Raw genomic sequence first — 24,869 nt, 5'->3', positions numbered from 1 at the left:
TTGTTCCTGAGAAGTTGTTCTACTTTTACTGCTAATATTTATCTTTTCTTGTCATCTTCTATTTCCTTGTTTACCTTATTTCTTTTTCCTTTGCATATTGAATCCATATAACCGACCCCATTTAGTTGGGACAGATTATATTTATTGTTGTTTTTTTCTCCCAGATAGATTCCACCATATATCTATACAACCAACCACACACAATCATCCCGAATAACACCCACCTATTGATAATTCCTTCAGATATGCCTTAGCAGCGCTGAACCCCAAGGATGATGGTCACCGGCCCCCTCTCAAAACCAGAAGCACCTAACTTCTGTGGGTTCATTAAATTTAATGGAATCATCATAAACAGAGGAAGTCTCTCCTGCATCAAATCACTCATGAAGACGCTAGAAGATTTAATACTGTTGAAAGCATTTAGATGCTTTCTGTTGCAGGTGCTCATTTTCGGTTTACCTGAACTATCTAAGCCAACCTGACCTTGTCAAAGGTCCAGCCAGTGAGGAGAAATAGTTGCAAGCTAAGTTATATGTCACAGTACTAATTACAAAATCTCGAGGTACCAAGGAGCCTGCCAATATCCCCCATTGGGCTTCTGGTTTCTAGAAATGAAAAGCACATTATTTATGAATTTCAGGTTGATTGATAAACCAAAATTGGTTTCCTGTTGATTCTCAGGTAATGGCTTTGCCTACACCGTTTCCAGGTCTGGTCCGAGTTGCAGTCACTTTGCATTGATATGTTCTCAAAGCATACAAAGGCTTCGATGCCCAGTAGGATTGATCACTGAATTTTTCAATATATGAAACTAAACTTGACCATATAAGAAAACTGCACCATTCTCTTGCCTTCTATCTCCACAAAATGACCAAATGTATATTGCAGTTTCGTACGTAAAAGCATTTGTTGTATAGATAGATACAGACATCTGAGAACCTCATGATCACTTTTGAGAGTTTAGACTATTTTCATACAAATTGAATCCTGCACAAAAGATCAGATAATAATAACACCCTGATTATTTCAGAATTCAGAGGGGAATGTATACATCTATTTTCTGCAGAACCTTCCTTGAGGGGGGATCACCAATCATGATCACTCTTCGTTACACCAAGAATTATAGCAATTGTGGTGAGAACAGCCTGCCAAGTTTGATTCCGTTTTCAGATTACCAACATAATCTTAGAAGTTAGAAGCAACTATCTTAGAATTAATAAATTTGGAGCATAAAGAGAGAAGATCGTGCAACTAGAAATAGAAAATAGAAAGGATTACAAAGAGCAATTAATCCAAACAAGAACTCAAGTCCATATGTCTACTCATGCATAGAAACAAAGCCTTCAAGGCTAATACCTGAAGTAAGTTGCACTAGTTCAATCTGATCAGGTTTCTCTGCATACTTAACAAGGATATGAGATGATCTGGACTCCAAATAGAATCGGTATTTAACCATATACCCTAAACCAAAACCCTAGGGCTACAGCAAAGTAATTATATCAAGAACTGAGTCAAATGGTAAACGTTTGAACATTAATCAAAATCTGGTTTTCTAAGCAATGTATAGACTACTTCCAAAACCCTAAATCAAAAATCCTATTCGGAAATTGCAAATTGCAGCCATCTTACTGGAGTTTAGGGAAACATAACAACCTTAGAACTTCCAAAAGGAGAAATTCCAGCTCAATCAAAGGGTGCAACAGGAGAACTGATTGATCGACTAAAAGGCCATGTGCAAATGCTACCTTTGTGATTTTAGTGCTTTTGCAAGCTTCAATTGCCTCTTCTTCACTGGAAGAACCAACCATTATGCACTTATCGTGTTTTCTCCCTAAGAAATAAAAAGTAAGATGCTAAGTTGAAATGCTATCACAAAATTAAGCTCTCATTAGAGTAGGAACAATCATCCATGACCATGATACATACAAAACATTAACTGGATGAGATTTCCTGATAATGACCCATGGCAGTATTTCTCTTCTCATTAGATTTATTCAACTCTTGCACACAGCTGAATTTCTCACTTGGACGCCAAGACTGGTGAATTAAGGAAAAGTTGGTGACTTAGCCAAGCATGGTTCCGATGAATAAGGAAGTTGGGGGTTAGACCTTTTATATTCTTTGGGGAAAGCCTTCCTTTGTAGATCGTGGTCAGTCATGGTTTTTCTTCTTCTGTTCTTACTTTGTCATCCTTAAGGCTTTGATCAGTTAACAGGACAACCTTTTTTCCTTCCCTAAGACATGGAATCTCAATTTGATCTTGAAATAAGATCCATCCCAAGATATAAAATGCACTAAAGCAAAGATTGTACTAGATATCTAAGGTCTGGAAAAACTAGGCATTCGATAACCAAGACTTCAAACATCTGAAAGAAAGAATGGGATACTTTTTCTTCTAGATCTACTCTAGACACTCCTTGGCTAAATCATGACAGATATGATTTTTTTGTTTTTTGCTTTTCTTTTTTACTCTGAAAACAAACACAAATACTTCCCAATGTATGTAGATTTTTCCATCATAAGAAAGAGAACGAGGTTATGTGTTTCTCTTTCATTTCTAGCATAGAGAGCAGTGATTGATATCACATAGAGGCTCTCCTCCAACATTTATTCAAGATGGATTCAGTCCCAACCTTCAACCTTGTTTAAGTTCCTCAGTTCCAAACAGAACAACAAAAGAAACAACCCTGAGCTATCAAATGAAAGAAGAAATAACTTAGAGTCAAAGAGGGGGGGGAAAAAGAAAGAAAGAGAAGAAATGGGCTGTAGATAGCACTACCTAATGTAGATTGAGCAATTCATATTTGTGTCATCCAACTCTGGCATTAGGTATTTTCAGCTAATTATGTGATCTTCCCAAAAAAGGTGCTTCAAGACCCTGGATGTTGTGGGGCTTTCTTTCCTCTGGCAATCTCCGGTTGTCATTTTTTTTTCTCTCTGTTCCAGCCAACCATCTAGAAGGCCCTTTTTTTTTTTTTTATTTTTTTTTCTCATTCTCCTTTTTAAAATTCTTAATCACCAAAAAAAAAAGAAGAAATCCCAAGGGGGTAGCTCAGTTGGCAAAGACCAACTCCTCACAGTGAAGAGGTCAAGTGTTCTACTCTCCTTGGGGCCTACATGTCAACAGTTCTATTCTCCTTGGGGCCTACCTATCCAGGAAAAAAAATGAAAGAAAAAACACAACAACAACAATGATCATGCTCATGATCATGATCATGATGATTAATAATAAATAAAAAATAAAGGAATCAAACCCAAAATTAAACTTATATATGGAACAAATGAAACAACGCAACTTAAAAACCTTGTATACAAGAATAAAGTGATAAAACAAAAACAATAACCATAGATAAAGTCAAGCAGCTTTAACAAAAGACTCAGCTCTTGATACATGGAAAGACTAGATGAAACAAAATATGAACATCTGAGATATAAGTTATAGTAAAATATCACGGTATAAAATTTGGATAAGATACAAAGGCAAAAAGATAACCAGATATTCCTCCATAATCGAACGAAATTGTACAAAAAGAATACTTACAGCAATGGTACAAGCAATGAGACCAGGCTTCTCTCTGTAATCTACTGACCTGACACAAATCAGTACGATTGCTCCAACATACCAGGGGATGGACGCAAGAAAGAAACCGCTGATAAAACTGGGAAACACAAATATTTCATAAATCAATCAAACCCATTTATAAATAAAGTCAACAGAAATATTGTTTTTGAAATGGTCCAACAGATATTATCAGAACCAAATATTTGTAATAGAAGAAAATTTTTGATGTCTGGAGCATGATTTATTCATGTCTCATCAGAAAAAGGACTGTTTTTCAATTATCATTTTGCCCAGAAGGAAAAATGGGGTAAAAAGAAAACACAGTCGTATAGAACCAAGTTTGGGAACTTACAATAACCAGCCGATACCAATACCACAGCAAGGAAGGCGGCGCTCTCTTACTTCAGCAACTGCATAACCTGAAAAACCAACAAAAATGGACTGGTAAAATGGACACTGGTATATGAGTATGAAAGAAATTTACCAGACCAATCCAAGATAAAAGCTGAAGCTCAAAATAATAATTTAAAAAGGTGATATTGTAGAGATTTCTTGTCACACATGCATGTATGAATGACAAAAGCTGCAGACCAAAAAGGATAGGTATCTCAAAGAGGGAGGCCACTTGTCCAAAAAAAAAAAAAAAAGACAAAAAGGAACTTTGGCCAGAGTAGAAAGGCTAAAATACATAATTTATCCTGGATCAACATTCTAGCAAGCTATTCTGCTAGCACTTGGCTGACAAAAGATACAATCATACAATCACCCAAGATAATGGGATCTTCAACCTAGACAGATGCACCACAGCCCCCAATAAATTCCTCCACTGCTAATCACCATCCATATTTCATTCAAGTAAAACTTCCTCCAGCAGACCCCAAAGATGGGACAGACTGCAACACTTTCCAAACACATGTAGTCACTATACCTTTATGGGCACCACAACACTGTTAGAGCCTTTGCAATTGTACCATGAGCTTTTTGTGGATTTTTTTTTTTTTTTTTTTTTCTTTTTTTGGGGTCTGTGGAGCCCACACAACTTGTCTTTTATTGTTGGAGTCTATCACTCGACAGTTTATATGGGCGAACAAATATGTTACAATTTTTCTGTCCATCTAGTAGTTCAGAAATAATGGCCAATCAAAGTTAAGAATAGGTGCACTGGTGCTTCTGCAATTAAGTGCATATGAGGTTTTACCCCTTTTTTTTTCTTTTTCTTTTTCTTTTTTATTTTTTATTTTTTTTTGGGGGGAGGGGTGTCGGAGGGGTCAAATTTCTCTCTCTACTTAGCTGTACTTTTTGGTAATTAGTAGGTCTTTCTAGAGCAGTTAGTTTCTTTAGGAGAGGTCTTTTCCTTCTTCCTCCTACTTTCCATCTTTTTTCCTTTTTAAGTTTCCATAACATCAGACCATTAGCCTGTGTTGGATTGAATGGCAACCCCCAAGAGGAGGTGGTGAATTGGGTGTGAGGTTTTTCTCTTCCATTAAAACAAACTCATAGCATTGAGTGATCAACACTTTAATGATCAATCTCAAACTCTATGAATAGTACATAGAGTGATCAAATTCTTCATAGATCAAACTCATGTACCAAGGAAGATCAAAAGATTTACAACTCTCCTAGGTGCAAGTTTAGGATTTAATGTCATTCAAACAATCTTGCATGGTTCTTTACAACAACCACTTGCAAACAAAGTTAACATTCAAATGCATAATGGACTAATTGCAAGCTAGAGCATTCAAATGAAATGAAGTAAAGCAAGTACATGGACGACAACAACTAAGGAAACTTACACAAGAAGGGAAGTGAGAGCCATTGAAAGACACAATCGATTTTAGAGTGGTTAGTATCTCCATCCTACATCAACTACCTAAGCCCCACGTACTTAGGATTTCCTTTTCACTATGGTGATTCCTTTCCAAATGGAAAGATTCAAGCCTTGCAACAACCAATCACAATCCATCGGATCAGCACCCAGACCACACTTGGTCAAGGATTTCTCAGACATTCACAAACCTCCAGATTGTGTACCCCAGATTGTGTACCCAGGCTAACAGCCAAGGATTTCCTTGTGTACTCCACGTACAACTGTGAGCTTGCTCCAAGCCCACCACCTTTTGCAGCAGATGACTTCTTTCTTCAAGTACAAAATGCATTCTTTAAGTTCAACTGCATCTTCATAAGATCATCATCTTGCCCTTTCTGGCATGGTTCTTTACAACAACCACTTGCAAACAAAGTTAACATTCAAATGCATAGTGGACTAATTGCAAGCTAGAGCATTCAAATGAAATGAAGTAAAGCAAGTACATGGACGACAACAACTAAGGAAACTTACACAAGAAGGGAAGTGAGAGCCATTGAAAGACACAATCGATTTTAGAGTGGTTAGTATCTCCATCCTACATCAACTACCTAAGCCCCACGTACTTAGGATTTCCTTTTCACTATGGTGATTCCTTTCCAAATGGAAAGATTCAAGCCTTGCAACAACCAATCACAATCCATCGGATCAGCACCCAGACCACACTTGGTCAAGGATTTCTCAGACATTCACAAACCGTCAGATTGTGTACCCAGGCTAACAGCCAAGAATTTCCTTGTGTACTGCACATACAACTGTGAGCTTGCTCCAAGCCCACCACCTTTTGCAGCAGATGACTTCTTTCTTCAAGTACAAAATGCTTTCTTTAAGTCAACTGCAACTTCATAAGATCATCATCTTGCCCTTTCTTCAAACGAATTTATCATAAAGCTTGTCCTGTGAGAAGTCACCACTTTGTGTAGTAAACTTAAGTCCTTGTAGCTCGTAACTGAAGCCTTTTATAGGCACCCAACTAGCAGTTAGAGTCAAGCGCATTCCAATTGATTTTGAATTTAAGCTTGAGAACATTAATAAGAAGTAATTAAACTCCATTATCAATAAAAGAATTTCTAAGTTCCAAGGAAAACTAGTTATTAAGATCTCTTGAACATCACTTAAGACATCTAGAGAACTCTCTAGTTGTTACCCACTTAATCACTCATTAAATGATTCAAACTATTAAGTTTGGATAATAGTTTTTAAGGCGTTGGTACGCCATACCAACGATTTGGTGCTGATGCGGTCTAGAGATGATAAGGCAGTGCTCTGCCTTACGTGGAGTGGCTATGGCAGACGCCTTATAGCATAAGGCATCTTAAGCGACACTTTATGACGACTTATGACAAAGGCGGTCACCTTATAGGGTTTTTTTTTTTAAAACACAGTTTTAAAATTGCTTGATGAAGATTCTAAATTAAATTTTCTCAATGGCAGGTGTATAAGTTTTGATGCACATGTGATGCAAAGGATCAAAAACTTTACAACTTAAAAGACAAAACCTGAAATTGCATCTCTTTGTCTCCACTCCAAATCGCAAAACCCCAAAGCTGATGGCCTCACTTCCTCGTCCTTCCTCCTTCGATTCTTCTTCGGCAACTTCTCCAACAACTAGTATTCTCCTCCGGCGAAGGTTTCTTCCACTCTCTCCAGGTATGTTATTGTTTATTTTTTTATTTTCTGATTTTTCTTATCTTCTTTGTGCGCTTTTTTTTTTTTTTTTCCTCTTTTTCTTTCTTCTCCCTTCTTCTTCCTTCTTCTTTCATCTTCATCATACACCATACGGTGAGACTTGAGAGCCGTTACATGAGTCGTACGACTGTAACAACTCTCAAGTCTTTAACAGTTTTTTCCTCTTTTTCTTTCTTCTCCCTTCTTCTTCCTTCTTCTTTCATCTTCATCATACACCATACGGTGAGACTTAACTCTCAAGTCTTTAACAGTTTTTTTTTTTCTTTTTTTTTTTCTTCCTATGGTGAGTCTTACGAGTTACGACGCTATGTTTTCTCCCTTCTTTATTTTTAATTTTGCTTTAGACTTTTAGTGATAATAATTGTATTCAGAGTTCTAGCTTATTTTTTCTGATGCAATGAAGTTAGCTAACAGGCTTTTTGCAATTTTTCTTAAGCATTGTTTTCATTTTTCAAGAAGACAAGAAGTGGCTAATTGGTTATATTTAGACTAGAAATAATTAATGATAGCCGCCAACCTCTACTCCCTTTAACACACACACACACACACACTTACACTTACTCTGATCTATTATCTGTAATTCTGTAATCTGTATGCAATCTTCAAATATGTTATTGTTTATTTTTCTATGTTCAGTATGTTGAGTATTTTCTAATTTTTTCTTCCATTCTTCTCTAATCTGTCTTCCAATTTTTAAACTGAAAACTAGGAACTTGAATGGAGTTAGCTTCTGTATTCAACTGGATGAGTGGATTCTAATGTTATCATGTCAATGTCTCCATGTGTTTTTTTTTTCTTTTTCTTTTTCTTATTCCGTCTTCTCAATTTCTCATTATATGTTAATATGTTATGATGATTGATGATTGATGAAGATGAACTTAGTTTATTCACTTTATTGATTTTTATTTTTTTTTATGAATATCTTACATTGGTATGAAGTATGAACCTTTAATATTTATTTAGCATATGCGTAATAGGATTCAACTAGGATTTGAGCCAAATAGATTGGTTTTATAAAAAAATTACACAGAAACGCTTTAATTAATAAGGCGACGCTTTATGCCTGCCTTATCGCTAAGGCGCTCCGAAAGACCCTCAAACGCCTCTGTCGTCTTACCACCTTAAAAACTATGGTTTGGATCATTAAATGTCTGTTCACAAATGATCATGCACCACCACAGACAACCACAATAGTAGAGGACTAAGAAACTACAGTTTTTGTTTGTCTGGTCAATCACACGGATGACCGTCAGCAGTGTCCAAAAAGTTTTTCTTAGGATAGTCATTATGCTCTGTTAACCACAACTTCAAATGTATCACGTTGGATAGCAAGGTCTTCATATTTTCTAAGTCAAACCTCTTAGTTTCTTGGTTTTTCACTTAGGTCGTACTTTTCCTTTTTGAGTTTATCTGATCTTGTAGAGATCCTTACATCAAGATTACATTTACATCAAACATTTAAGCTCATCTAATCTTGATCTTCACGAAAGACTCCATCTTCATATGTATGATATGTTAAAAACAAGTGTGATACATATAAACATCTTTCCTTTTCTTTATACAAATAATCAAGCAGTAACTGCCATATAGACCACATTGTAGAAAACAGATTAGAAATGAAAAACACAGAACATATAATACAGTCCACTCTCCTAATAATCCTTTCAGTATTACCCAGATGTTCCCAGTGCTCCCTCGACAATCTTGAGTTAAATAAATTATCTGCATTTCGTTCATTTTACCTTTGAAGATTCTTCCTCCATCACATCACCCAATCCAATTGCAATTAACTTTATTCCAATATTTTGAATTCCTATATGATCTACCTTCTCCATCTGGCTTCTAAGTGTTTGGAACCCTACCCTCTTCCCTTGATTTTACCCATTACTCGTTCCCATTTTCTAGACAGCTGATCATCTTCACATTCTCCACTTTCATTTGTGATCTTCCAGTCTGTTACAACCCCAGCCAAGTCATTGATATGCCCCTTACTTCACTGACAAAATTGATTTTGACAAATAATTCTCACTTTCAAGTGGAAAACCTGTTCATTGAAAGCATTTCCAAGATACACAAATGCAGTTGCAAGATAGAGGTCTTTAAATGAAAGAAACAGAGGTAGAGTAACTATACAATGCTCTCTGGAGAGAAGGCAGGAAGATCAACAACATTTTCCCCGCATGATAGAAGAACAAAGTTGTAAGGGAATTGAGAAGGTACTGAAGAATAGCCTCACCACCCCAAAAAGATTAAAGATCACAAAATGAGAGTAGGTATATGAAAATTATAAATTCAAACTGAATCATTGCATGTGAGAAAGGCTGATTAGCTTGCAGTTTTAGTTATCAACTAGTTCTTCACGAATTTTCTAATGCCCATAATATCATTTTACTTCCGTAGAACCCAGCAACTCTGAACTCACCAAATCATACCAAATTGTTCTCGTACATAACCCAAAGTACCCAATTGAACCAACTAGTCTTACAAGGGGGAAAGGAGGCATCGTAGCTCTCTCTCTAAATTACAATAAAAGGCAAGATGACACCAAGAGACACTAGGCCCTGAACAAAGACAAACAAAGAAAAACACAAAAGGATCAAAACATGAACCCTAGGACTTCTGGAGAATGAAAACTAACTCGCCCCAGTTCTTCAAATTAATTTCTTCTATCAGCTACAAAATAAGCGGTCATGACCAATTCAAGAGCTGAAATCTAGAGAAAGGGGGGAAACGTTGCCAAGAAAATCATATAGCCGTTTTTCATTTAGCCATTGAGTGCCCAACAAAATCTACTTAATCATAAAGTTCTCGTCAAGATCAACAAACTATCAATGAAAATCAAAGGTATTCAGAAATGATCCTCCATTAAAAGGAAGTAATTTAAAAATTGAAAGAGGGGAGAACTATACCTGGAACGGCTTGATAGCCGTGAGTATAGTAAGGAGGAGCAGAAGGATAAGGAGAACCCACACCAGGAGGAGGGACTGGCTGAGGAAATCCCATCACCGGCTGAGGTTGAGGCTGCGGGTAGCTGGGAACACCTTGAAATGTTCCATATTGCTGTTGTTGTTGCTGGTGATCACCACCCACGAATCCTCTGCTCTTCCCTTCTTCAGTCATCTTCGGAGAACAAAGGAAAGAAACCCACGATTCTAGGGTTAGGGTTTTCTCTCGCTTTGTTCGATCTGATCGTGGTCTTCCCCTCCTCTCTCAAAGATTCACAAATGATTTGCAGATCAGAAGACCAGCTATTATATCATTATTGTTATTATGACAGTTGACGCTTATCATCCGAAATAGTAACGCAGCAATCGCGAACGTAGACTTTACGCGGCAAGAAGTTCTTCCAATATTGACCGTACACGTGGGATACGTAGAGACTATTTGGACCCACTTAGGATATCCTCGGCTACTATCATTGCTTTCCAAAATGTTGAACTTTTATCAAAGATTTCATCCAAAGGTCTGCAACCATGGATGCTCAATTCCCTCAGTGTGTATATTCCAATCTAACGGTTTTTATGCAGGTTTTCAAATCTGATTTTTTTTTAAAGAAAGTTACATGATTACCCACTTTTGTTCCCTTTAAAAAATTATTCACGAAAATCTTCAGGTAACTAAAATATTCAAAATTAGATTTGCCTTTACAAAATTATCCACTTAAAGTTTAAATTAACAAAAATACTCAAAATTGATTTTTGATTTATAAAACTATCCACTCAAAGTTTTAGTTATAAAAAAAGACATAATTATATGTAAAAGATGAAGAGTCACTATTTTGGGTAGTTTTGTAAACCCAAACCTGATTTTGGGTACTTTTGTTAATCAAAACTTTGGATGGATAGTTTTGTAAACTCAAACCTAATTTTGGATATTTTTGTTAACGGAAACTTTTGCTGGGCAATTTTGTAAAATAAAATCCAAAAGTGGGTAATCATGTAATTTTTCCTTTTTTTTACTTGATCGTTCTCCGATGTTTACCTTTTCAATTCTGTTCCACACGTATGCTATAGGGGTAAAATTATAATAAAAAATATTAAAAAAAGGATAGATATATCTATTATGGTCTAATAGAGATCGTTTCAAAATGGTTTCAGCCTTGACCAATCCCTTTGACCCTTCCCTTGTTTTAGAACCTATGTAAAGGGAGGGGAGGAGGGTCAAATTCGAGGCAGTAATTTCACCAATTGCGGTGTTTGTAAATTCCTACTTAAACTTCCTCATACATCTTGCGTTGCCAGTTTTATTTAACTTCAGTATTAAAGAACATAATAAATTTATTTCTCAAGAAAATATATAATTCAATATTGATCAAAGTTGTTGAAACTTGAAACATTTATTTATCCCTCATTTTAAGTTATATTTGACATTATTTGATCCAAGGGTTTGCTTAATTTCGAAGGAAAATTGGTCGCTCACGGTCCTATTTAAACTATGAAATTAAATATTGGCATTGAATTGACTATATTGAGTATTGACCGAGCCAAGAAACTTTAGTAGAGGTAAATCTATTTATTTATTGAAATTATGCGCAAAATCGTTTGATACAACTGATATGTTATATTCATATTGGCTGAGACCAATGGTACAAATCCTGATATTAATATTAATAACCATGATTTGAAGACATCAACATGAACTTATGAACATCAAGAACCGATAAATAAGGAGATAATTAAATATATAAAATTATTCTTTTTAGATGTGAATAGACTTTGGGTCTAGCATTTTTTATTTATCCATGAGAGGAAGAAAGTTTCACGATGAAATGCGTTGAACATTTGAACACACACCCCGATAAGCTTCCAAGTATCCAATGCTCGTCGTTTCTATATAACAACTACAAACAATTTTCACATTCACTCAAGAGCATATGTCCATCCTTTTAATAATTCAATCTCAAACCTTTTTTATACTTGAGACGTGAGGGAATCGCCTGAGACTACAAAATGGTTTTTTTTTTTTTTTTTTTTTTTTTTTTTTTTAAATACTTGACTCTTACTGCTCTCGATGTTTTAAATGTGAATTCCGAATTTTGTCATAAGAAAAGTTTTGGTTTTTTTATTTTATTTATTTCTGGTAGAGAAAGTTTTGGGATTTTGACTTGGCATATCATAGAGAGATAAGAGTCTTCTTTAGATTACTTTCCTAACCAAGGTTCTAAAACTTGGGTTAGTCTTGATTGATATTGATCTGATATTGATTTAGATCCAATTGTATCTAATAAATTATCCATATTATTTAATAAAAATCAGTTTGTCTTACGTTTTACCTGTATTAGTATCAATGTATTAGGATCGGATCAATCAAGAACGACGATCGATCATAACCGAAACTGACCAATCCAATTTAAATTTTAGAACCATATTCCAAAGTGCTTTGCATAGTTGCATACAAAATCATGGTAGCCAGAAGAAAGCCCAAGTATCTCATGTACTTGTAGGTAAATGAAGTAGATTCAAGTGCAATGTTTTTCTTCTCATTAAAAAATAAAAATAAAAAAATAATCTCCTGTTTTTTTATGATATTTTCTGTCAAGAGATTGAACTTTCTTGATAGACATGACAAGGGTGGGTGTAAACACCTTATTTTATCACCTTGAAGGAGTGTATATTAATCATGATAAGGTGTCCGTCGATGGTATATGGGCCTAAACTATAGCTTGGAAGGTTTTGTTTGATCTCTAGATGATGTTTTTACCCTTATAGGAAGTTTAAGAAAGTAAATTGAAATTAACTAAAATATGCTTGGAAATGTTGATCAAATCAAATGGTGGTCAAATGATCTTGAAATCTATCCAACCTTTGTGATTAGGTTTAAGCATTCCAATTCACCCTCTTTGGCCCAGCACTTGGTGGTTCTCATTAGAAACCTCCTAACCTATATAGAGGAGGACATTATGAAAACCTTTAAAAAAACAATCTTCGTATAAGGAAAAAGATCACTACATGGTCGCGCACTCCTATGCCCAGACACAAGGGGTGGCAAAAGAATCACCTACACCCTAGTTGGGTGCATGTGTGCCTCCATGCCTCCCCTAGTGCCATCCAAAACTAATCATTCCTCCTTGCTTTTGTTTCATATATTAAAATCTGATTTTTTGTTCAATATATAGGCTCTTCTCTTATCTTTCTCCATTCATAGGATCAACAACAACGTAGCATTAACTTTCAGTTTCATCTAGTGAACAATTATAGGGCAATAGAGCACTACCTCGCTAGCATAGATACACACTAACATGTAGGTCAATTGGAGGGTGTACAAGAGAATCTTCAACATGGGGCAGCTTAATCTTTTCGTACCCACTGTCCCTAAACGTAGACACACGCTAATGGTTATTATTCTTATTTCCACAATTAAATTATAGTCTATACCCATACTCCTTTCCTGATTTTAGTGGAAGAAAAGAAAGTACGCCCTTCCTTTCATGGATGATTTATGTGGTTGTTTTGGACTTTAAAGAGTTCCAGCTTTTTGCATGAACACTCCACCTTTCCTAAGTCATTATAGAAGATGTGAGTTCTCAATTGTCTTTACCGAAAAAAAGAAAAAAGGGTTGGCAATTGTCCGAAGCACTATTGACATCAATTATATGAATAAGTACGTTAGACAATATATAAAAAAGAGAGATGTGATTGTTTCTTTATTAATCTTCTTTTGGTGAGGCTTGTTCTTTATTATTTAAATAGTTATTCTTTTGAGTAGAATAAACAATATTAGTCAAAAAAACAAATTTGAAATTATACACGAGAAACGATTCTCTAAGCAAGTGAAATAGAGGAGCACATCAATGGGATGTCGTAAAATGCATGGTATCATACATTACATAGTAGTGAGATCTTTTCACGTGAGGAGAAAAGAGATAGAGATGCTAATGTACCTTTACCCAGTGGTTCAGAAAACCTTTTCCCATTAGAAATATATGCAATTAATGAAACAATAAGTTCTGCCCCATGCCTAGCTATCAAGGGGTTATCGTGGATCCTACTATGTTTTGAGGCTCAGGGATCAGTTTGGGCTGGGTAGGACCTGATCCATGCCCAGACCAGGCTTCATGCCTTGTTGGCACATGGTTGAGACTTGAGAGTGGATATCCTTCATTCTACCTCTTTAGATGAGCCAATAGCAAATAAAAAATGGTGGATGATTGGTGCTAGGCTGCATGGCCCTTGCAACAATGTGGGAGCCAATGATAGTGCACATTGGGCATTAACAGGGGCGTGATTTTCGCATTTGATGGGGGCGCACGTCGTTCCCCACCCCCTATATGTCAAGGCAGAGGCACCACACAGCCTGCCAGGGATTGTTTCCCTCAAACAAAAATGGGAAAATTACTAGATTACCCACAATTGGGTTTCAGTTTACCAAATTAGCCATTCAATATTTCTTTCAACAGATTTACTCAAAACAAACATTGGTATTATAACAATACCCAAAACAGTAACATCCTTGACCATATATGATGTATTTTACATTTTTACCCCTTGTCCCCTCTCTCATCCTCTTCTCTCTCCCCAACTCTTCTGTTGCCTCCATAGCCGAGGTCACGACTAGTTATACGGCATCATCCCTCTCTCTTGTTCCGATCTCCTCTGCTCTTCGAAAAAATATAGAAAGGGATTGAAAATGCTCTCTCTCTCTCTCTCTCTCTCTCTCTCTCTCTCTCTCTCTATTTAAAGAGGGTTTTCTAGGGTTCTTGCAAGGGTTTCTCAACGCAAGAAGACGAAGGTCACCGATTATAGCATTTTTAGTAGCTCTTTCCGTGCCTCATCCGAATCTGCCTATCAAGATGGTTCCACACCTTCCCAGAACGAAATACCAAACTGCCTTTAGAAATCTGAACTTTGTTTTTTACTCATAAATTCCTCTGTTACGCTATCAGCAGACCTTAAACTATGAATTTGATATGAGCCTCCATGAAACACCTAATTCTTTTATGACTTAAATTTAAATCACAATTCTAATGTCCTCTAATTTGTTATGACTTTGAACATTAGTTGTTTTTTTTTTTTTTTTTAGTTGTTAGAGAGGCACCCTACAATTGGGCCATCAGAGGCAGATAGAAGGATCATTGCCGATGAGGGTTCCAGTTCATAGAGATAGAGGAAGAGAGGGGGAATAAAGACTAGAAAATTAGGGTAAAATGGTGATTCCGTTAGAGAGAGATCTCACTATCATCGAGTTAGAGAAGATAACTAGTGAGGGTTGCAATGTTTGTCATTGTTTGTCATGTATATCACCATCTGCGGTGATATTATTGCAATTGCATAAAAGTAGAGTAAACCATAAACGGAAGAGGGCAAAGAAGAGGTTGAGGAAGATGAAGCGGGGGTAAAAATGTCAACAAAATGTAGGAAGTGAGGAAAGAGTAATGTTTTGGGTAGTTTTGTAATACCCAAACTCAATTTGGTTAGTAAGGTTAACATGAGAATTGAGTGGGTAATTTTGTAAAAAGAAACTCAAAAGTGAATAATCATGTAGTTTTCTCAACAAAAATCAAAGTAATGATAATAATAGTATTAGCACTGACCTTCAACCGGGCTGGATTGTGCGCTTGATGAATTTTATTTAACCAAGGCACAGTGTAAAATCCAGTCTTGCGTAGCCCAAATTCCAAGCCCAAGTTTCTCATGGGCCATGCTGAGTTTGTTCACTAATTTAACATTCAATTCAGTACCCAATTCATGGTTGCATGGCAGAAGTAGAGATGGACCTGATTTGGTTGGGAATAGGATAAATAAAGTCATTGTTACAACCATTTTATCCCAAATCTCGAGCTAGTAGGTAAGGATTACAACAATGTATATCACACACAATAATGACCCCACACATGCATGCTTGCATACACATGGCACCATAACGCCGCACCAATGGGAACAATACACACAACCCCTAGCATTTGCTATTGATTGAACACCCGACCTCCTAGCTCTGATACTATGTTACAATCTCTCATCGTAAAAGCATGAGCTATTAGATGATCGGGTATTTGATACCTGGTATGTGCAAGAGATTTTATATGTATGTCCCAACACTTTGTGCCATAATTTGGTGGCACATGATAGTGTACGTGTAGAGCTGTGTGTAAGCCTGACATGCAGAGGAGGGAGGGACTTGGATCATTTGTGGTGCAAAAGGGCGTGTGACGTGCATCCAACACCCAGAAACACCTTGGGTTCTATGCATGAGCATTTCTGGACGTTGGACGTGCACCAAACGCCCTATTGCGCCACAGAAGAATTCATTCCGAAGAGGGAGTGGTGTTATGTTAATATACATTATTGTAGTACTTACCTAACAAATAGAGCTTTCGGGGATAAGCGGTTGTAATAGTCGCAATTATGAGAAACAAGCAAGTAATTAAAGTGGAAATTAACTTTGAGTGAAGCACATCATTGGGATGCCAATGGTTTGCTTTTTTCCTTTTATGAAGAAAGAATGAAAGTGGAAGCCTTGGTGGATTCATTCCTCACCTTTGCTTTTAAATCTCCAGCTATTAATGACAAGGCCACAAATTTCTCCCTGGCCAAATGTGGTTACTAGTTCTAAAAGCAATGTTTGATCACTTTGGTGCAATGGTTTTATCATCATTATGGTTGCCTTTTCTTCAATGCCAATCTATTTTTGAGGTTTACAAGTGCTATCTGAATGCATTTGGCCATACTTGAGAAAGCTTCCAAACAAAATCTCAATTAAATGTCCTGCTGTAACAGAAATTCAAACAGGATAAAGCCTCATAGAAGGAAGGACAAAAGCTAGAAAATAGAGTTGGAATCCTTCAAACACAACAACAATTGTCTAGCGCCGTTGGTGATCTATGGTGCGCAAAAAGCCTGTGCTCATTATGAGGTCTCGAGTTTGAGCCTCATGTCATGGAAACTCCATACAATTTGACCAGGTCCTCTAATAATGTAAACCTCAATTACCTATGTAAAACTATCTTAAGGTAACTTATATGATTCCTTTAATATGTGCACATTAACATATTTTAGTCTGTTGGATCATCACTAGCTAACAAATGATCATATCATTATATGCAGTGTGTGAGGTACACTGATTTCAAAACCGGATCAGATCAGGCAAATCTGCAAAGCCTAATTAATCTTGCTGTTCTGGAGCGGGCTATCCATACAGCATTTCCAAGGTTCAGGAGGAATCTGACCGATTTGGAACGGAATCGACCTGGACCCAGTTCAGATATTGATTCTTTTTTTTGAAGCCCTATTGATTAACTGATTGCTTCATTATGCGGTTTACTGTATCCGATTGCTCTTGGAAGTTGCTGATATTATATGATGGTTGTATTGAATTTATAGCAGTAAGAATCAGATTCTTATAAGAATGTTGATTTAGTGAGTTTGAAGCAATAGTTATTCAAAGAAATCACTTCTAAGCAAACTATTTTTCATTAAAAACACGTTATTTAAATTGGTTTTATGTTCTTATGATAGCTTTGTTCCACGCTTAGATCAAATTGTTGACTTCCATGGCCAGAATAAGAAATATGTGAGTCAAACTCAACTATAAGCCTTACCCCCTCTATTGCAGGTTGGCTGTGGAAATCCTTTTCAACTATTCTATTTTCTTTAACTTTTAAGCTATGGCACCAAAATTCAAGATTGTTTGTAGGACTTGGGAGAGAGTCTCAAACTCAGGTATACATAAGAACGATACCATCTAACCAGAAGTCCAAATCCTATTATTCAACACTGATAGCTCTTATTCCTTACTGTGAGTGGTGCTGCATCAGCATTGACAACCTTGTGTGAATGCCACAGAGGATCTGCTGCAATGGAAAGGGGCCTACCTTTACACTATGAACTGAGAGTGGGAATTCTGAGAATCTAAGTTTTGTGGAGAGGATTTCCTTGTTCAATGGCATGCTGATGCTGATGGATTTCAGAATGTGTTAAACTTTCCTTATTAAATAAGAGATTTTTGCTTCTTTGATCTTCAAGCTTTCACTATTGATCTGTTGATTTGATCATTGTTAAGACAATCTTTAACCTCATTTGGACTATACCCATTCTCTATTAATTTGCAGAGGTAGTACAACCAAGGTTTCGCCCGAGTATAATCATCAATTGAAATTTAAAGTTACACAAAAACTTGTATGAATAAGGATTTCAATCTGCACTTGTTTTGAGCTATACTAGATTCTAAGAATGATGTGCAATGTAGTCCTGCAAAGCCAAATTTGGATCTCATCCTAAGATACTCATACATAGAACTGAAACTAAATCATAAGGTTAGCCCAAGACCCAAGGTACAGAGAGAGGAGTAGGAGGAAAAATCTGAAATGTTTAACAAAGTATACTTCTCTTTTCTTCTTTCCTGCTTTACAAAGTATGCATAACTAATTAGCAATGCTAACCAGACCAAACTCCAAAAATGGGTAAATTTTTTGATAAAATATAATTTCAGTGTCCTAATCCTACCTTTCTTTAAAGGGGAATGAACTCAGAATCCTCCCCCCCACATTCCTAATATTTTTACACTTCTCAAATCATCTAGTTTGATACCAAAGAATTACCATCTTAATTAGGATCTAAACCAGGATCCCCTTCAGAGCTTCTGAGGTTCCTGCATTCCATCTGTATTCTAAATATCAGAACACTTCATAGGTGCAAAGCCAAGCCTAGACTTCTTTGTATCATACAAGATATGAAAGTTCTGTTGCTGGTAGTTCCCCAATATTGAAAGAGAAGAAGGTGGAGCACCCAAAATGGCTAAACAAACAATCTCCTCAGGGTCAAGTCGGATGAAGTAATTCTCAACTGGGAAATCCCATAAAGCTCCATCTCCAAACAGAATTGCGAATTCAGGCAGCTCTAATTTCTCCACTCCAGACACATTGTAGCAAAGATCCAACACAGGTAAATCCTTCACTGCAGGGTATCCCTTCACTTTCTCTGCAAATGCCTCTTTAATTATCTGATATGCAGGGTCGGCAAAGTAACTAAGAGTTGTGCCAGAATCGATGATGGTTCCTCCAGCGCCCTCCGACGACAACTTCCATGTCTCCTCTGGGATTTTCAAGACTTCTCCACCGACCATGATTGATTTTATCTGAATATAGTAGAATGTATCAACCGGGTTTTCTTTTCCAGACACCAATGAAGTGAAATTCAAATTGGGATGGCTCATGAGAGACTTGTCTTCCCCAAATATCAATTTGCTGCTCACACTCATGTCACTATTCCTATCCACAAGACAGTAGGAGAAAGTGTGTCCGTAGAGTGATCTAAGCTGAGAAGAGAATGAGAGAGGGCCCCTGCCAAGTCCTAGTAATCCAGCTGCTCCATGAAAGAGGCCTCTGTTCCAATGCCCACATCCAAACATGACATTCTCAACCTTCTGGAATTCAGACTTCCCGGCAGGCGAAGTGAGATTGACAGTGAAGGTCTCGACCGCGAAATCTCCGGTAGTGTTGGAGAGGTCACCATACCAATAGAAGTAAGGGCAGCTCTGGTTCTCAGCTTTGCAGGGCTGTGGAGGATCAGGGGAGGATACCAGTTGACACCTAGGATCATGGCAGCTTATATCGTGAAACGAAGAAGACTCTTGTGGATTATAAAAGGGGCCGTTCTGCTCAAAGCAGTCATGGCAGGGAAGACATTGTATCCAATTGAGATCACTCCCAGTATCAAGTATCAAAGAGAAATGCTTTGGAGGGGTACCCACAAAAACATCCATGAAGTACTCACCCGATCCGAGGGTGACCCCAGATTCTAGAGTGGCCACAAGGCTGCCGGTAGAATCATCTGTAATAGATTCCGGTGCCCCCGTTGGTGCAGAAACCTGTTTAAGCACCGGCGGTGGCTGCTTCTCGGCCGATAATCTTGCGAGCATGTTTTGGTTCTTCTTCTCTCTGATCCTCCTGTGAAGTGTATGGATTCTGGTGAGGTCTCTGGAGGTAAATTCAGTGACTGATTCCTTCTTTCCTGTCTGGGCTCTTTGTGTAGTTGATCTGTGTTTGAGTTGAAGCTTCAGAGACCCTTTATGGGCTTCTTCGCCTCCTACCACATACCCATCAGCATCATCTTCTTCATCTTCTTTTTCTTCCGGCATGGCTGCTTCTGAGAGTTTAGCAGAAGTTCTCTTCGTCCGTGATAGATGACATCCAGTATCGGCCGAAGAAGAAACTGAATTGAAGCCTTGGTGATCAGGAAACTCTACCCCAACAAGTACAGAATCATTGGAATTGAACGCGTTGAGGCCGGGACGTGCAGTAGCGGCAACAAAAGCGCAGAAGCAGATAGAAAGAAGAAACAATGGAAAAATCTCGCGAAAAACCATGCCTTCTTCTTCTTCTTCTTCTTCTTTGTTTACAGAGATCGCCCTATTTGAAAATGCTCAAAGAACAGAAAATCAAAAACAACAATAATTGAAAAAATCCAATAAGAAACTTGGGGAGGAAGAAGGAGATATTAATCGAAAGAGTTTTAATTGGTGACCAGAAACAGAAACCCAGAAAAACAGGAACCCAGAAGGCAAAAATTAAATGGAAATGGAACCCAGAAACGCAAGCTTTAATAGTTCTTCCCACAAGTTTAATTGCAACCCAAAAATAGACAAGTGGAACAGAACCAAGAAACAATGGAAAAAATGAAAAATGAAAAATGAAAATGAGAAAGGGAATATAACAGTTGAAGAACGCTAGATTTATATTTAAATAAAATTAAAAATTAAAAAAAAAAGGTAAGAAGTTACGGGGAAAGACGAAGAGAAACAGAGTTAGTATTGTGAGAATCGTGGTCTCTGCTCGAGACTTTGAATCTCTTGGTAAGAGCTGAACAAAGCTGAAAGTCTCAAACACGGTAGGGAATAGAAAAAAAAAATGAAGGAAAAAGTCTTTCTTTTTTCTTTATTTTACCTGGTCTTCTTCCTCACTCTTTCCTCCTCCATTAAATTTCACATTACTGCTCCAAACTCTCTCTCTCTCTCTCTCTCACGCTCTGTTTCTTACTCTTAGCTTTGGTTTGTTGAATTGAATGGGTTGAACCGAATGATACCTGCAAGAAACCACACCTCAGGACTCAGGTCCTCAGGCTTCTGACGCGTATTTAAATAAACAAAATTCTCACCTCAGGACTCAGGTCCTCAGGCTTCTGACGCGTATTTAAATAAACAAAATTCTTACACAGTCTCCCCATTATAATTTTTGTAAAAATTTAATTAGGGAAAAGGATCCAGAGCTTTTCTCACTTATGCCCATCTTAAAAGTTGTTTTCTGGTTTACCCCCTATAAGAATTAGAATTTAGAATTTAGAACTTAAAACCTTAAAACTTCTGTTGCTTGCGGCAATTTCACTTCCCCAGATGGAAATCTTGAAATTGAAATCACATTTTGTTGAACTAATGGTGATTCTTTAGCCATTTTCACCTCTTCACAAGAAGATGGGGGCGAAATAAAGAACAAGGGTAGACCTTGAAGAAGTTAAAAGTTGAAAACGACGGAGAACACAGAATGGATTTTGACTTCTACGTTGCTTTCGTTAGAGATGTGTCCTTCAACCACATACAGACCTTATAAAAAAGTAATTTTTTTATTATAATTTGTTGAGAGAGAGAGAGGTTGATGGTTTCTTTGGAGATGTGTCCTTCAACCACATAGAGAGCTTATAAAAAAGCAATTTTTTTATTATAATTTGTTGAGAGAGATAGAGAGGGGTTATTCATGGCATGAAATTGAAAAATAAGAAACTTTTTAGTTCAGCAGAGGTGACACCGGTCCAAGGAGCAGGAGAATGGCGTGCAAGACTCAAATTCAATATAGGCATGAAATAATAGTATTAAAGGTCCCTTTACAAATTAAAAAAATAATACTTCAGACCTATATAAATAAAAAAAAAAAAGATTAAAGGTCCTCTATAGCGCTATACGCGTAGCGTAGATCTACGGGTTGAGAACTTTTAAACACATAGGGCCCGTTTGATAACGTTTCTGTCGTTTCTGTTTCAAAAAACGACAGAAACATAAATTTCCGTTTCTAGAAACAGAAACGGAATTGAAGGTGTTTCGCCTAGGTCGTTTCTTGAACCATAAATAAGTAAAAATTTCTATTTCTATTTCTGAAAATAGGTGAAACGAAACAGTTTTATCAAACGCTTTTTACTCCGTTTCTGTTGTTTCTGGAAACAGAAACGCGTTTCTTGAACGTTATCAAACGGGCCCAAAGTCTAAGGCTTAGATGCACACTCCAAGATGTTCCTAACCCTTGAATCCGTCGTATTACGTTACAAAAGATCATCACACCAAATACGTAAGGGTGTCAAATGTCATAGGTGAATTTCTCAACAAAAAAAAAAAAGCATTTGTCAATGGTGAATTGAGTGTAGGTCTAATAAAACAAAGACTCCATCACATCCTCTAGTTGGTGCCTCAAAGTCCAAAGTTGATTCTATTGATAATGTACCAGGCCTAGTAAATACTTTTTTTTTTTAGAATAATAAGTTCATGTAAATACATGTCTTAAAAGTATTTTTTTTTAATCCCCCTTCCCCTCCTTGCTAGCCATAGGTTAAAGAAAGTTGGTTAAAATAATGAAAGGGAGAAGATTTCCAAGTGTGGAAAGGAATCTATATACCACATCAATGGAAGTATAGAGAAATGAGAATGATGTCATTCACAAATAAAAATCTTAGGATTTTGTTTAGTTGTAGAACAAACTTATGGTGTATGAATAATATGCGGTTCAAAATAAAAAATAAAAAGACTAGATGAATTTCACATGAAACACCTAATCAAAGAAAACTCAAATTGACTTGAACTCGTTTTGTTATTTAATAAACTTAAGTGAATTTTCATGACTTCTGACTAGGTTTCATATTTTTTTAAATCGACTTGGGTGACTCGTTGAGTCAAAACTTGATTTTCTAATTATGCTAAATAGTGGGAGGTTTTAAACTTGATTTCTATGAGGTTTGCAAAAAATTTCTCCTCTATATTCTCTACTCTGAGTCGGATGAGATGATTTTCTAATTATGCTAAATACTTTTTTTTCTCGAAGGACATATCTGATCAATCCAAAACCAGAACCAGAAGATAAAGCTTCCAATTATATACAGATTCTGTGCTATATTATTTGTACAGTTCTGTTCCTTGCTACACCAAAAGAGAGAATTTACCAATTCTGCATCAGAAGACAAAAGCCATTGCATTTAGCAAAAAAAAAAAAAAGCAAACGCCATTGCCAAAACTCACGGAGAACAGCGGAGCTGAGATGGGCCCCACTCTTCCATATATCCAACAATTGAAGTCAATGGTCAACTTTGTAAAAGTCAATGGCAGCCGTGTCCAATATAATTTTTTTATTTTTTTTTTTGGGTAAAGGGTGTCCATATAATTCATGGGTCCATCTATGTTCGGGTTGACAGACAACGGTTAATTAGTACAGGATTAGGATTAGATACTCTTTCAGTTTTTCCATTCAGTCCAGTGGGGGCCAAACGTGATAGTCCAGGCATCCATGATCCCAATTGGTCAAAATCTTAATTTCCTATTTTAGCTTTCTCTACAAGCAAATAAGAGCAGTGTTTAAAAACCTTAATTTTCATATAGAATCAGCCTGAGCTATCATTTGTATTGATTTTGATTTTTAACTCTCTCTCTCTCTCTCTCTCTCTCTCTCTCTCTCTCTCTCTCTCATATGTGGTAAATTTCAAAAGAGGTTAATGACTAGTCCTAGCTAGGTCTTGGGATAGAATCATCCTTCACTTTTCTTTTATATTTTTTTAACAAAAGAAAAGAATCTCAGAACGAAAAGATTGAAAAGTCAAGAATTAAAAATTAATTAGATAATTAAAAATACAAGAAAAATGATTTTAATTTTAATATTTGGTTGGTCTTATGATTGAGATAAGAAAGAAAAGTTGACACATGATTTTATAGAATGTCAAAATGTCAAAGTCAATCCTCCAAATTGGCTAAAATAGATTATGTATTTATAAGAGCTTCCTTGATAGCTAATCCCTTCCTACGGAAGGAAATAAAATATTTTTTTATAAATTTTATTCATTGATGGACATCGTTGTTGTAGATTTGACAATTTTAATCAGCCACTTTATTTTTTATTACAAATGAAAAATTGAGTTTTCTTTGACTAGGTGTTTCATGTGAAATTCAGTCACTTTATTCTATCATGTAATAGCGCACCCTCCCAATTGTATCTATGCATTCATCAGACACCTTTAGAGGTCCTTAGTTTTTTAATGTTTATTTTGTCATTTCGCAAACTCTATTTGACCTTAACCTTGAATTATGAGTTGGGGACCTTGGATCTACTTATCCATGTTCAACCTAAAAAAAAAAAAAAAAAAAAAAGGGATGCTAAGGACTAACAAAACCAGTACATATGTCAAAGTAAAAGTTCCTAACATAACAGAAAGAGATGTGTTTTGCATCATAGGCTAAAAAATTAAGCTTAAAGAATCCAAGTTCACTCCTAATTAGGCTAGAAAATACTATTTAAATCCGTAAAAAAGGAGCATTAATAGGGTATCTAGGAAATACATGTATAGTTTCAAAATTAGTTCATGATATTTATATCAAAATGAAATAAATCCAATATTACAATGTAGAATTTGCAGTCTAGTTAGAAATCCAATTGGGTGGGAGTCAATCAATGTCATCTCTTGTTCTTTTTCAATTGATGAGATAGAAATCCAAAGACAGTCAAACTAATAACCTGCAACTGAAGGTGTTTACCTGACATTTTCTTTTTTTGGGGGGCTAATTGTGGCAATGCATTTA

General features: G+C 36.5%; 2 protein-coding genes across 2 annotated transcripts; both read right to left on the bottom strand.

The window, feature by feature from the left end:
- Positions 1 to 859: 859 nt before the first annotated feature.
- Positions 860 to 10,366, bottom strand: LOC122058883 (60S ribosomal protein L18a-like protein). The gene is made up of 4 exons (XM_042621580.1): positions 10,025 to 10,366; positions 3,915 to 3,981; positions 3,542 to 3,659; positions 860 to 1,145 (listed from the first exon to the last, which is right to left on the bottom strand). Exons 1-4 carry the CDS (start codon positions 10,233 to 10,235, stop codon positions 1,086 to 1,088), a joined length of 456 nt encoding a protein of 151 aa, XP_042477514.1. The 5' UTR covers positions 10,236 to 10,366; the 3' UTR covers positions 860 to 1,085.
- An 8,051-nt stretch (positions 10,367 to 18,417) lies between these two features.
- LOC122058881 (aspartic proteinase nepenthesin-1-like) lies at positions 18,418 to 21,202 on the bottom strand. Its single transcript, XM_042621578.1, has 2 exons — positions 20,992 to 21,202; positions 18,418 to 20,457 (listed from the first exon to the last, which is right to left on the bottom strand). The coding sequence occupies exons 1-2, from the start codon at positions 21,021 to 21,023 to the stop codon at positions 18,717 to 18,719; spliced, it is 1,773 nt and encodes a 590-aa protein (XP_042477512.1). The 5' UTR covers positions 21,024 to 21,202; the 3' UTR covers positions 18,418 to 18,716.
- Between the last annotated feature and the right edge of the window lie 3,667 nt (positions 21,203 to 24,869).

Source organism: Macadamia integrifolia, chromosome 13 (assembly GCF_013358625.1).
Source record: "Macadamia integrifolia cultivar HAES 741 chromosome 13, SCU_Mint_v3, whole genome shotgun sequence".
Lineage (NCBI taxonomy): Eukaryota > Viridiplantae > Streptophyta > Magnoliopsida > Proteales > Proteaceae > Macadamia > Macadamia integrifolia.
The sequence above is the reverse complement of the archived record's forward strand: the minus strand, read 5'-3'. Positions and strand labels throughout refer to the sequence as shown.

Coding starts and splice junctions, on each gene's coding strand:
- LOC122058883 (XM_042621580.1), bottom strand. CDS start 10,235: ATGACTGAAGAAGGGAAGAGCAGAGGATTCGTGGGTGGTGATCACCAG. Junction 3,982..10,024: donor CGGCTATCAAGCCGTTCCAG/GTATAGTTCTCC, acceptor TTGGTTTTTCAG/GTTATGCAGTTGCTGAAGTA. Junction 1,146..3,541: donor TCATTGCTTGTACCATTGCT/GTAAGTATTCTT, acceptor CAAACTTGGCAG/GCTGTTCTCACCACAATTGC.
- LOC122058881 (XM_042621578.1), bottom strand. CDS start 21,023: ATGGAGGAGGAAAGAGTGAGGAAGAAGACCAG. Junction 20,458..20,991: donor AGAGTGAGGAAGAAGACCAG/GTAAAATAAAGA, acceptor ATTTTCAAATAG/GGCGATCTCTGTAAACAAAG.